The sequence below is a fragment of the Ochotona princeps genome, chromosome X (assembly GCF_030435755.1).
Source record: "Ochotona princeps isolate mOchPri1 chromosome X, mOchPri1.hap1, whole genome shotgun sequence".
Taxonomy (NCBI): Eukaryota; Metazoa; Chordata; class Mammalia; order Lagomorpha; family Ochotonidae; genus Ochotona; species Ochotona princeps.
Genome location: NC_080865.1, coordinates 100,535,696 through 100,550,314, shown reverse-complemented (window position 1 = coordinate 100,550,314; position 14,619 = coordinate 100,535,696). Strand labels below are relative to the sequence as shown.

The window sequence follows — 14,619 nt, the reverse complement described above, 5'->3', positions numbered from 1 at the left end:
AAGCCAGTCAAGAATGGGCAAGGTAAATGTTCAGACACTTGTCAAAGGAACACATCCAAATGATGAACAGGCATATGAAAAAATGCTCAATGTCCCTGGTAATAAGGGAGATTCAAACAAAAACAACACTGAGGTTCCACTTAATGTCAGTAAGAATGGCCCACATACAGAAAGCTACCAACAACATCTGCTGGTGAGGTTGTGGAGAAAAAGAAACACTATTCCACTGCTGGTGGGATTACAGGCTGGTGTAGCCACTATGGAAGTCATAGCCAACTGAAAATCCACCCAGTATATGAGCCAGCAATACCACTTCTAGGAATACACCCAGACGCCTATTACATGAGAAAACAAAGTGCACCCCAATCTTTATTGCAGGACAATCAATAATCACAAAAATGTGGAAGCAACCTAAATGCCCATTAACAGAGGACTGGCAAAGAAACAGTGTTTCATGTAATCTATGGGATTCTACTCAGCTATTTAAAAAATGAAATACAATTGTTTGTTGCCAAATGGGCCGAGCTGGAGGATTATGCTAAGGGAAGTGAACCAATACCAAAAGGTTAGAAATCATATGTTTGCTCTAATAGAAGATAATATGATGTCAAACCTAATGTGAATTTTACATTATTACACTTCCTAGTTATTTGTACCTTTTGTAACAAGATGTTGTGATGTAATCCATTAATCAATCATCCATAAGTGACTGATTGCTTGTAATCATATGATTGTTAATGTCCCTTTTATCACTGTTACTAATACTGCCCATAAGTAATGATGATCTAGCCCTTATTGTACTTTCGTTAGTGTCACATGGGATGTGTGCTGGCATTTATTGCTACATGAAGAAGTTGGACATTCCTTTTCACCACCCTAGCATCACACTGACACCTTCACTACATGTTTGTTAACTTCATGGAGATGAAGGTTCACTATTTTTTCTCCCTGTGCTGGACTGTGCCTAAGGGGATGCTTAAATGTCGCAGAAATTAGTATGTTCATAGATGGAAACAGAGTGAAATATGTCCCCGTGCATGCAATACAAGAATGGTCTCTCAGCAAAAAGGCTGACAAACTTCTGCATTGCTAGGAGACACCTCCGTAGCAGCATGATGGACTTGTGAAAATTCACAAAAGACACCCCTTGTATGAATGAAGGGGGGAATAGTGGGGAGGGCAGAAAACATTTTAAAGGGGAGGGAGATCCCCGTTGCTTATATGCTGCTACATAAAATAATTTTTAAAAATCTGCACTGTAGAAAAGAAAGTGTTTTGATCTATAGCTGTAGAAATGAATGTATAGAACTTTGTAATGAATGGTTCAATTTCCCTTGGATTGCTAAGCCTTATTTTCAGAGTTGAATATGGTATTTTACCTTTTACCCTATGAGGCGAGGACTTTAGCCACTAGGCTCCCATGCCAGGCTCCTGTATAAAATTATTTTGAGTTTTTAATGATAGGTTTAGACATACAGAAACTTGTAAAGAACATGGAAAGTTATCATGTACTTTTTTCTTTATTTTTGACAATCTTTACATAGTTAAGGCACAAAGGTTCAAGGGCTACAGAAAAGTGGTACGTAAGATAATTGTTTCCACATTTTTTTTTTCCTGAATCTGGGGTAAAGGGGGAGATAAAAGGAGAAGCCCCACCCAGTCTCCCACCCATCCAAGGTCCCAGATGTGGGGCATGCTCCCAGGGTCTTGCTCAAGTGGTTTTGATACTTCATTAGTTCTGAATTGCTGCCAATCTCGCCATTCAAAGCACAATGAAGTCGCTGCAGAATCCACTGATTGACATAGTCCACCTTAGAGTCTCTGTTTGCCCAGATTTTCACTACCAACACTTGGCTGGGGTACTTGTTTGATTTGCTCTGTCATCTGTTGTAGTACCAGGTGTCCTATGCAGTTTCCAATAGACTGCCATATCCTCCATGTACACTTCGTTATGCTGTCCACACACTTGGCCCTCCCATAAACCAGTGGGAGCTGCAGCCTAGTTGGAGGACCCACAATAACCCCCACCAGGACCTCCCCCTGGCCTGGTTCCCCTGTTTGCCAGTATGTACAGCAGACTAGTCCACAGCTCATTCAGCTCTCATACATATCTACAGGCATTGAAGCCTAGTTCAACCCAACAGACCCTACTATCCAGCCCACACACATGCTGGTTGGTGCCAATCTGTCCAGCCACCCCTGCCCCGTCCTGGTTTTCATGCTCTCCAGTGGGAGTGGTAGCCCAAGAGGGAGGTGCCCATTATTTCACTCCTAGTCCACTCCCAGATCATGCACTTTCTGGATGGTTCTGTAGTTTAACTTTAAAGATTAGCCTGCCATCACTCACGGGTAAAGGAACTGACAACAGTCTGGGCTGGTCAAGGCAGCAGTACCAGAATGTGCATCCTAAATAGGGTGTGGGGTGGCCCAGCTGCAATGTTCACCAGCTCATACAAGGCCAAATGGAAGGCCAGACTATACCAGACACTGGCCTAACACCCACTGACATGTATGAGAACTGGGTCTGGGAATGGGTCAAGTGGAGGAACTTGGCAAACTCCCCTGGTGGATCATAGCTCTCGCTGGTGAACACATGGTCCAGGCCTGTGGGTCAGACAAACTGGGCAAAGTAGCTCCAATGGTTGGCTAATGTGAGGGTTGGTAATGGAATGTGGTGGACAAGGCAGGGCTGAGCAAACGTTATCTCACAAACAAAAATAGAAATCAGGATGGAGCACAGGTCATGCCGAGCTAGGCTCTTACACTGGATGGTTTGCATGAGCCAGGGATGCTGGACCACAACATCTAAGGCAAAGGCCAAGACAGGTGAGGGGCTATGCCAATCTGGGTCACAGCAAACACTGGCATGCGTGTAATCTAGGGCTGGGAACAGGCCTGGCTGGGGAGCTAAGGGGACACCCTAGCTGGGTTAGGGTTTCCCCTGAGGAGCATGGGGAGCTGGAGTGGGGGCTGCGTTCTGGTCTGGATATGGCTGCAGTCTCCCTTGGCACAAGAGTGGACTGGGACTGAATGCGCCAAGATGGGCTAGACTCCAGCACCATCTGGTGCTCTGGAGGACCAGGGTAAATAAATGATGGACTAGGATAGATCTCTGCCCCTACTGAGCCGTGTGTGAGCTGTGTTTGGGTATGGACGAGCCTTGACTGGGATGAAACATCCAACAAGTAAGAACCAGAATGGGTTGAAGGCCAGTCAGGAAGGCCACTGTTTTTGCTAGGACAGGAGGTACACTGAATAGGGCTGGCTCATGGACCCACAGATATGTGCGAAATGTGGCTTTGGGAGAGGTTCTTATAGAGGAGCCTGGGCAACTCCTCTAGCAGGATACAGTCCCTGTAGGTAAGTGTAGGATACAGTCCCTGTAGGTAAGTGCACCAGAACAGTGTGGGTCAGGCCTATGTTGGCAACGCATACCAGTACACATTACAGCTGGGTTAGGGTACAAACTGGGCTGGGCTAGACTGTAACCCTCACCAGGTGGAATTGGGGGTGGGCTGGGCCAGACCAGGCTACAGAACCCAAGCAAATGCCAAGATGATGGGGGCCATGCCAGACTGGGCCACAGCATTAGTAGGAACTAGGCAAGGAGGGGGTAAAGCTGGTAGGGGGAATGTGGAGGGACCCCTGCTGGAACAACTCTACCTAATTATTTTCTGCAAACATTTTATATCAGTTTGATACATTTACTACTGCTAGTGGATCAATATTGATATATTATTACCTGAAATCATCACTTTATTTGGATTTTTAAAAATAATTTTTTACTGTGCCTTAATCTGTCGTAAGATTACACTGTCAATACTATTCCTGCTAGTTATATATCCCCTGGTATATTTTCACTTTAACAGTTTATAGATTACCCTTATTTCGATAAGGTTTGAGGATACTCAGTACTAGTAACTAAATATTGTTGGAATCCATCTTTATTAGGATTTGTCAGACAATTTTTATGATAATTTGACAGGAATATTGGGTTGATATGAGATATAACGTAAATGAGTATCTATCATATCTAACAAAGGTGCACACTATGAACATGGCTTATAAAATTTACACATGCTGGTTAAGTACTTGATATAGTAATACTAGTTCTCTTCCCTTAACATTTTCGCTTCACTTCGCCATGCACTTTTAAGCATGTAAGTATTCAGAAGTCAGATTTGTATTTCATGTGCTTGGGTTAGAAATTTACAAAAGGTTGCAGAATTTTTATATATTGCAGATTCATCTTATACATGGGATATTGGTCTTATCAAGTAATTTAATGAAATAACTATGGGTTTATGTATATTTAAAATTTATGTTTATTACCCAATGCTACTATATGTGTTTTCGTGTTCAAATGCCAAAATCTCCAACCAGTGCATGTTTTTTTAAGTTGGCTGCTGAGTAATTGTCACTTAGACTCTTTGCTAAATTTTTATACACAGTGTCTAATTTCTGAGTCGGTATGATGTATCCTATGTATTTTTTGTTTTGTTTTGTTTTGTTTAGATTTCTCATGCTAAGCTGTAAAATACTTATGGGTGACTGATTGAATGCAAAGCATTTCTGTGTGCCTCTTTCCTGAATTAATAAAGAATTAAATATATAAACCACTTAGGAATCAACGTAGTAAAGGAGGGAAGTGATCAGTATATTGAGAAGTATGAATCACTGATTAAAGAAACTGTAAATGACTTAATAAAAAAAAACACCATTTCACTGATTGAAGTAACTCATCCTGTCAAAACACATAAAGTACTCAAATCAATCTACAAATAAGATTCAGTAACAATGGTATATCATACATCTTTCATATTCTATTATTCTCTTCAGAATTACTTGTGAATTACACTGGTTTTTTTTGTTTGTTTCATAGTGATACCCAAGTCATGTTGCATTGAAATCTATCTAGTTTCTCCACTAAAAATTCATCATTTTCCCTTTTGATATTGTACTTTATATGAAACAACTATGTAGAATTTGTTTGTATGCTCATATTCCTGAGTGGTAGACAATTCACATAAGTTTTTGTCAACGCTTATGCATGGGATCTTCATTTCTACTTATTTTTTTAATGTTATTGATGTATAAAATGATGTGCTTTTGGATACTGGATTCTTATTTTTATAAACTAATGCTACTCTATATTGTGATTTGTGAAATTTCTTGAGTTCTGACAGATTCAAAGTTGTTCATTTGCATCCTATGTGACAGTGATAGAGCCTGATAGCAGATTCTTTTTCCTTCTTGAAAATTTTTCTTTTCATTTCTGGATCTTTCAAATATTCCACAGTTTCCTTTTAGATAAAATTTTCCATTCCTTCAGTAATGCCTACACCCAATGAACCCTGAATTATTTCATTAGAAAAGAATAATATCTGTTCATTTGAATGCAGCTAGAAATGGCTCAAAGAGAATCAGAATCTCTCACTCTCTCTCTCTTTCACTCTAATATACAGCCTTCCACATAAGTAGACACATCTGTTTTAAGTGTGATATTAAGTATTAATTCTGTTAATGACTGTGGTTTTTTGAATATATAAAAATAATCCTAGATGCATTCCATTGTATATAACCTCTGATAATTTATGTTGTAGAATCAGTTGTCAGTCCTACAGTTGTGTCATGTCCTCTACTCTTTCTGGGAACATAAACAGGAATCTGGGTCAGAAGCCAAGTGGCTGGGACTCAAACCAGTGCTCCTAATTTGGGATGCTAGAAAGTCATCTAATCTACCATGTTACAAAACTAGTCAGTGATTTAGCATAATTAATAGTGGTTACAAAAATTGTGCTTTTTCTTTGGTTCCAACGAGAAAACCAAATATTTAAACTCTCACCTGCACCAAGGGAAGTTTGTCCATTTCCACCTGGGAAAATTATAAAACACCCAAGACTCAAATTTACCTCAACATCTAGAACTTGAACACTATCAGTAAAATGCTGGGGCAGAAACATCCTGAGATCCAACCTTAAAGCTCAATTCTGGCAAAAATGGGCTTCTAGGAATACTCCAGCACCTGATGGGCTCATGTATCACTTGGCTCATACCTATGTGACAGACTAGGTTACAACACCACGTTGATGTCAATAGCCAGAGACTTTTGTCTATCACAAATCCCTGGGCTGGCCAATGAAAGTATAATCATCAGGATGATGAACCTGCTGAGTACCTGCTGTGAATGAAATTCCACTCCCAGTAAACAGCAAGTCAACACCTGTAGCTAGCTTCAGAGCGCCAATTTAGCACTTGCTTGGAACTAGAGATACCAGCTGCAGGCTTCCATTGTCTCAGTACTTTCTTCCTGTCTCCAGACCAAGGCCATGACTTTTGGGGCCCTCCTTCAGCAAATTCATTTCCCAGACCTAACAGAAGACACTCCACTAATTAATTGTATGGCCACCATGAACTCAGGTTCTACAAAACCCGTGTACACACAGGCCTGGGCAGGTAGAGTTGTGAGGGGTTTTTCTAGACAAAGACGGAATTATTACTTATGAATACAGATGCACAGTCACTAGCATAATGTGGAAGAAAAAAAATAACAAAAACAAGTAGATATAATGTCAACCACAAAATGCAATATTTCAGTATTCAATACCAAGGAAATGGATATATGACACCTGGAATGGAATTCAACGGAATTACTGAGGAAATATTATGAAATTTATATTTCCATTGAAATAAACTTTATACAATTTAAAGTATAACTCTATTCTCTATTTTAATGTTTAAATGTAAATGCTTCATAATCAAGATGCCCTTTTAAAATTATGTGTGAAAAGCAGGTTTATTTGTTTTATAATGATTTTCAAAAATTTTTCATTGCCATGAATTCGTCATTGCATTCCCAAATTTATGTACAAGGAATAATTCAAATATAAAGCACTCAAAGCCTAATTTTAGGATTTGCACCAGAAAAAAAACAGAGAAAAACACTAAGTCAAAATGAGAAAAAGGTTTCATCTTGGGCCCAAGAATACCTCTACTTGCCAATGGCCCCCAACTCAGTTATCACATCATGATCTTTGTTAGTTATTTAAAAAGATGTTAGAGTTCTAGTTCATAGGATATTACTATATTATTACGATATTATTACGTGCAGCTAATTCCCACAACCTGGTTCTTTACCGTGAGCTGAAACACACCAGACGCAAAGAGGTGTCTTAGGAGGTTTATTCCAACGGGGCAGGAACAGGGTGGAGGGGAAGGGGAAGGGAGGCCGGAGGAAGACCGGAGAGCAAAGAAAAGCAAGAGAGAGAAGAGAGAGTCCAGAGAAGGAGGGATAAGAGAGGGATAAGAGTGGGGTAGGAGTAAGATAAGAGCGGGATAAGAGCGGGATAAGAGCGGGGAAAGAGCGGGGTAAGAGCGGGGGCGGGGGGCGAGGGAAGAGCGGGGAAAGAAAAAGAGCCGCACCTGGGGGGGCCTTTTTGTCTGCCAGGTGTAGGGGGTGGGGATTGGGAGGGATTGAGGGTAGGCCCCCAGGGGATTGGTGCCTGCAGGTGAATGCCTAGGGATGATTGGCGAGTGGGCGGAGTTGGGGGGGGCTGGAAGATTGGGAGGTGGGATTCAGGTGGAATGCCAGGTTACATCCGATTGGTGGATAGCTAGGCCGGCGCGAACTTCATGAGCTGTGAGGAAGAAGGAATGGCACCAGGTATTGGAATAACTCCTTACAATCTTCATATGGAATTCTGATTAAGTATACACACCTTTGCAAACAAAGTTTCATTTTCTCTGTTTTGAAAACTTATTTTAAAATTTGTATGTTGTAGCTTTAAAAAAACTTGTAGCTGTGAAAATTATATATGTAATATGTAAAAATATTATATATATACATATGTAAAACAGAAATTTGGGTCAGAATTTATCATCCAGCGTTGGTCAATACAGTGAAATTTTCTTTAAAATATACTTATATCACCCCTTTCCTGAGTTGTTTGAACCATATTACAAACATATCTAATACCTTTTTGATTTCTCTGTCTGAGAATAACTTTGGATAGCCAGAAATTTGTGGATAATACAGAATGTTCGTATAAGCTCATTCCTGATTGTCACTATTTTTAATGTTTGATATTAATGTTGTACATTTGTTAGAACTAGTAAACCAATATTGAGATATTGTTAACTAAACTGCAAACAGGGTCAAAATTTTGTTAGTTTTTTCATAATTCCCTTTATCTGTTGCAGGATTACAACAGTGTAGTGGACACACTTAAGCTGGCTTTACTGTCACTTTTGGCTTCTTGTCATTGTAGAGTTTCCTATTCAGACCTTACACTGGATTAGTGAAGAAAAACTCAGAAGTCACATGGCTCAGTATTGTTTTTTGAATCTGTATCATCAGGATTTGTATGACATGTTTGCATAACCTTCTGGTATAAGGACTTTAGAAAAAGCTCTGAAATGTAATGGCCATCATATCAAGGTACAGGCTATGAATATGATTTATAATTTGTGTACATCTTGCTGGAATAACTGACACGGTGTCCATCAGTTTTCTTCACCGGAGGCTCATTTCCCTGTTCCTCAACCTCACAGCGGTACACTTTTAAAGAAGGTACTTCACAGGAGCTACATTAATTCAGTGTTTTCCTGTGTAGAAAACTTACATGCATTTTGAAATTATTAGTTATGGTAGCTTTGTCTTTACCTATTGTTTATGTCTATGTGATTTAATTAATCATCATGAGACCTGGATATTGGTGCTTATTTTATAATCTAATACTGTCTTATTTGTTTTGCTGTGTGGGATACAGGAGCTCCAACTAGCTCAAAGTATTTTAGTTGATACCTATGCAGCAGTGACTTTGGTTTATGGTAGTTTTTTTTGACATTTATTTTGAACAGTGTGTATTTTCAGGGTTGAAAAATATATTCCCTAATTTCTTTTTATATCTACTTATCCAGTCACTAAACATTCATGTCTTCAAGGAGCCCTTGTTTCTTTCATAAAAATGTAATACAATGTCAAGTTGGAAGGCATGAGTTGGTGGCTCAAGTGCCGCAGCCTCTGATGTCCATGTAGGAGATCCATATGGAGTTTAAGGCTTCTGGTTTTGGACAGTACCAAGTACTCTTGTGGTCATTATCATAGTGAATCAATGCACACAACTTTTCCTTTAACCGCTCTGTTCACTCCGATGTTCTAACATTCCAACAAGTAAGTTCTGTTTTACCATGATATAAATCTTCATGCTCTGTGAAGTAAATAATTCAGAGTTAGTCTTCCGTTGTTTTTGTACTCTTGTAGCTTATAGTATAAAATCAGCTGTTATTCTTTTGCTACGTTTCCCAATTGTCTGGACATATTTGTTCCATATTGATTCCTTTTACTTTCAGTCCTTGGTTTTCCTGTGTTTGTGTGTCATATTGTTTAGTGCCAACACAGTAGAGCATCTCATATTAATACTTGTGTTGCAAGATTTCAAAGAGGTGGGTATGACAGGCAGGTAAACTAAACATTGGTGTATGCGTTTTATATTAAACATCAGGCACTGGTTATGATGTAGTTCCAATGTCCATGGATCATTGGTGACATATTTTTGACCAAAATCATCATCCTTCCTCCTTTCTCATTCTATATTGTGTTGATAATGATAAATTTATTTGAAAATAGAAAGAAAGAAAGAAAGAAAGAAAGAAAGAAAAGAAAGAAAGAAAGAAAGAAAGAAAGAAAGAAAGAAAGAAAGAAAGAAAGAAAGAAAGAAAGAAAGAAAGAAAGGAGGAAGGAAGGAAGAAAATAAAGAATAGAAGAAAATATAGGAAAAGACAAGAAAAGGAAAAAGAAGAAAAGAAAAGCAAAATCAAAGACCCTTCCTTTTGCTGGTTCACTCATCAAATGGTCATGTAGTTTTGGGCTTGGCTATTCACATAGCTGGAAGAAGAAACTCATTCAAGTTATTCTAAACAGGTGACAGTGGCCCAAGTGCGTATCACACCCTGTTGTTCTGGTTGCACAAGGAAGCATAGCCTTTAGAACACAAACCTGCACTCCTATGTTGGGCTGCTAGTGTCACGGGTGGTAGCTTAACTTCTTGTGTCCAATCACAGGTTCCTAATTATGCTCCTATGTAAACTGTGCTGTTTTATAATGTGTCATTGGGAAATTCAAACATACCAACATTCAACCTCAAAGAGGAAATACTCCCCCAGCCCTTTCCTGTAACATCCTTAACACTCCCAAAGCATCATCTACCCACGCTCTCTAGCCATTTATGGAGCTGCTTGAGAAACTGACATGGTGATGGGTAACAATGTTTAAAATGAATTATACTTTTGATGAGGGGTGGTGTATGTGACCATTTGGGGTTGAGCACGATTAGTACAGAACACAGAGTTCCTAGATAATCAGGATCACTCAGGTCCTGAGAGTATGGCTTGACATGCTAACTGCCTCTATTAACTGTAAATATCAAGCATTTTGAGCTGTGTTGCTGCATCATGGAAGTTGTGCTTTCATTAGACTGCATTCTGCAAATTTTCTGACTGTTATTGAATTTTTGTTATACCATTATTCATATTTTCTGTTTGTATTTCACAGCACCATTATGTAACTAATCTCTCACTTAAATGAACTTGATTCTTGCTTTTAAGGTTTTTTTTTTTTTGAGATATGGTGTGTGTGTGTATGTGCACATGCACACTGATTTGGGTCATGTGTCTTTATTTTTGCAGCATGTTTGATACTACACTTGTAGGAAATAGGATTATTTCACTTCAGTGTGTAATGTGGCCCAGCTCATCTGGCTAAGCCCATGTCTGCACTGGCAGGCACTCCAAGTGGGCATCACTTTTTATTCAGACTGTGCTTCCTCCAATCCACTTCCCTGCCAATGGCCTGGGGACACAGTGGGAGACCCAGAAGAGTCTCCTGGATCCCAGATCCTGGCTGGTGGCTTTGGATCAGCTCAGTCCAGGTGTTGTAGCTATTTTTGGATGGAAGAGCATTTTCTGTCTCTCCTTCCCTCTGAAATTTACCTTTCCAATAATTACAATTATTTTTTAAAAGAAAGACACATTCCCTCAATGCAAAATTTTATGTAAGCATTTAGGTTTTATATCTTTGAAATATAAATACAAATAGTGATTTCTCTTTTTTACTTCATGTATTAATTCCCACAGATCATAGAAAACATTCAGCAGATAAATTAGAGTTTCATTCTGTGCATAAGCTACAATTGCATTCATGAAGAACCTTCACAGTTATTTGGGAAATGAAATGAAAGAATCTAACTTGCAATGCAAAAGTTTTGAGTACTGTATTGTATTGATTATACGCATTGTCAACCAATTTTAGCACTACCCACACAAATTCATTCAGTCATTGTAATCGGGGTTATTTCCATTGCTTTTGTAGTGGTTGGAAAAGCTGACTAATGTATAAAAAATCAAAGTGATGAAGATATACCTGATACAATAATTCTGTCCCCCAAATGGCCACACAAGTCAGAAATCAAAGAAGACATACTGAATGATTTCATTTATCGGACATTCTGACTGGGCCAGTCTATATGGGAGAGAGCAGATGAGCTGTTCCAGGGTTTTACTGTAATAAAATATTGCATTCGTAGCATTTGGAAGATCCATTGCTTGCTAACCTGAGGTGTAAGAAATGTTTAAATAAAGGCTTCCCATGAGAAGCTGCTAGTTCCAGCACAGGTAAGCGGGTACACCCTCATGTGCTCAAACACTCGGCATCTTTATTGACCACCCGATCAATCAACCGGAGTGCAAACCAGAGACCAATCATTTCATAAATGCTAAAGTATGCAAACTGCAAACTGTAAAGAAGGGCATAACCTGAGAATGCAAAGTTGTGTGACTTTATCATCACCACTACTGTGGCTGAAAATTTTTGTGCACTCTTCTGAAATGTGACATCAAAGCAGTCCAGTCCAGTAAAAGAGCCTACCAAAAATGGGCATCAGGACCATTCCTCCAATTTGTGTGTGTCAAGCCCTTGCTTTTCTACCTAAGAAAATGCAACACGCCAGAGCCCATGTTTCTGTATTTCAGCGAACATTCACAATAACAGTGACTGCAAGTCAGAAAAAAGTAGTACCAAGGCTTTTCAGACAGTGTTTAATGCGCTTAGTGTCGAAGGCCAAGCAAATCGCTCCGGACAGCCATAGATTACCATACAATGGAAGAAAACTTCTAGATTCTTGCTCCTAGCCTGTGTTGCTCCACAATTCATCCTTGTAAGTGAGCGGGAAGATGGTCTTCCTGAACCTGTCTGGAGACAGTTGTAGCTGGTTGTGCTGAGTTTGTGTTTACTGTTGCCCAGTCAAAGGTGTAGTCAGGAGGGTCATTCAGACTCCGGAAAAGATTGTGGAATAACCTCCTCAGATACACGTAATCTGGAGTTTCTTCAAACTGCAGAGCACGGCAATAGTTTAAGTAAGTGGCGAACTCGGACGGAAAGCCTTCACATAAAACTTCTACAGGGGTGGACAGCTTCGTCTCGGTAATCTTCTCATGACGTTGTTTCTTCGTGTTACCAGGTAGGCCTTGCCATGGCAGGCCACCTCTGGCGAAATACATCAAGACATACCCTATCGCCTCCAGGTCATCTCGGCGACTCTGCTCAAAGCCAAGATGGGCATTGAGGCTGGCATAGAGAGGAGTGCCCAAGGGATTTTTACGTTGATTGAAAGGAATGTGTTTGCCTGAGGGACCGTACATGTACTTTTTTGCTATACCAAAATCTACCAGGAAAACCTTATTACAGTGACGTCCACGGCCAATCAGGAAGTTGTGTGGTTTAATGTCCCTGTGTATAATGTCGTTAGTGTGCACATATTCAATTATTTTAATCATCTGATCAGCTAGCATTAGAACCGTTTTCATAGTGAAAGTCCGTGAACAATAGCGGAAGAGGACTTCCAGGTTGGGTCCCAAAAGATCCATGGCCAGTGCATTGTAGCCTTTGTCTTGCCCGTACCATCTTAAGCGGGGAATCCCGACACCACCCTGTAGAATTGCGTAGCACCTGCTCTCGTATAGCAGTCGAGGGTATCTGATAGTTAGCGATTCTAATTTGACCGCCACTTGCTCCCCAGTCCTGACATCAACAGACAGATATATGCTTCCAAAGGTGCCAGAGCCTATCTTTCTGACCAGTTTATACTTCCCTCCTACAATGAATTCGTTCAAGGCATCGCTGGTACTCGCCATTGCGTTAGAAAGTGCTGTCATTAGTGGAAATTCAACAAGCTTGAGGGGACACTGACTGCACAGGGGCTCCTCCCCGGGGCTGAGCTTGGAAGCAGGCCTACAGAATACAAAGGAAGGCAGAGCCTTTCCCAGTGACGCAGGCAGGGCCCAGAGTCAGCTCAGCAGTGTCTCTTGGGGCCAGTCCGCTTATGGTGACACATGGCTTGGCTTTGCGAGTCCAGCCTAGTTCTCGGCCTGTGCTGCTGCTGCTCTATGTAACTTTACAGGCGAAGTCACGGGCTGGAAAGGTACTTCACAAGTTTGGGTGATGATGTTCCTGCCACCACTGCCGCCGCCGCCAATGCCCTCAACGCACCTCTGCAGTCACCACCAGCTCAGCCTCGCAGTACTGCCTCCAAAATCCAGTCTCTGCGGGGTATCTCAGGTTCCAAGCTATGACAACTGTTCTGGCATTCTGATGTCACTTCCGCCCATCCCAGAACACTAGCAGAAATGGCTCCTCCCCCGCTGTTTGCAAAACGCAACACCCAAGTCGGCCTCTGTTTTCATTGCATTTCTAACAGGTATTTATTTGGAAATACCTTAACCAAGCAAGATGTGGAATCATGTTGCAAGTCCCCTTCCTCAACACTCTTTAATGCAACCCCTTGACGTGATGTAATGCATTCATCATAACGCCCTGAAGCTGACATTGACGCTGAGTAACCAAGGCACTGAGACTACTTACAGCTCAGCAGTCTGTATGCATCTCCCTCTGTGTGCGTGCTGGCTTGCTTCAGTACAAACAGAAGAACCAGCAAGCTATAGGACGTTGTGGCATCTCACAAAATGAGATCTCTTGCCTAATCCATGTAGTAGCAACTGCTATAAACTCTAGTTTTTCCATTCTTAATATTTTGTCACTTGAGAGAATCATAGTAGGAATAATAAGGAGAATCACTGTCAGAAATTCCCCGCAATGGGGCTCTCCAGTTCTCACTCCACAAAAAGTATCCCTGCAAGGAAAACCAATGACAAAAAGCAGAAGGTTCCAGGTGTGAGATTACCACCCTGGGTTGTAGCGTGGAAATAAGAATGCCCTCTTTGACGTGGATAGTAAGGCTTAGTTTCCATGCCGCTATATCCTGAACCCCAGACAGCACGTATGGATGAGATTGGATGAGATGGCCTTCATGTGGATGAGGGGTGTGAAGGAGCACTGGAAGTGGACTCACACCAGCAACTGGAACCATCTCGGTTAAACAGTGAGGGACCTAGCCCAGGGATATCCATTGCCTTTCAGTTCCTGAACAATGAGCTCCCAGCCCTCCTCAGCACCAGACAAGTTCCTGCAGCCTTCAGCCCAGGGCTGTTGGACAACCAAGGCTCTAAAATTTGGCTAAAGAGGCTAGGCCCAGGCTTAGGAACTAGCCCATAACCTGGATGCTAAAT

At 40.9% G+C, this 14,619-nt stretch overlaps 1 protein-coding gene across 1 annotated transcript; it reads right to left on the bottom strand.

Annotated features, from left to right (window-relative positions):
* Positions 1–12,124: 12,124 nt before the first annotated feature.
* On the bottom strand, positions 12,125–13,355 carry LOC101530782 (casein kinase I-like). Its single transcript, XM_036497833.2, has one exon. It carries the CDS (start codon positions 13,207–13,209, stop codon positions 12,205–12,207), a length of 1,005 nt encoding a protein of 334 aa, XP_036353726.2. The 5' UTR covers positions 13,210–13,355; the 3' UTR covers positions 12,125–12,204.
* Positions 13,356–14,619: the final 1,264 nt, after the last annotated feature.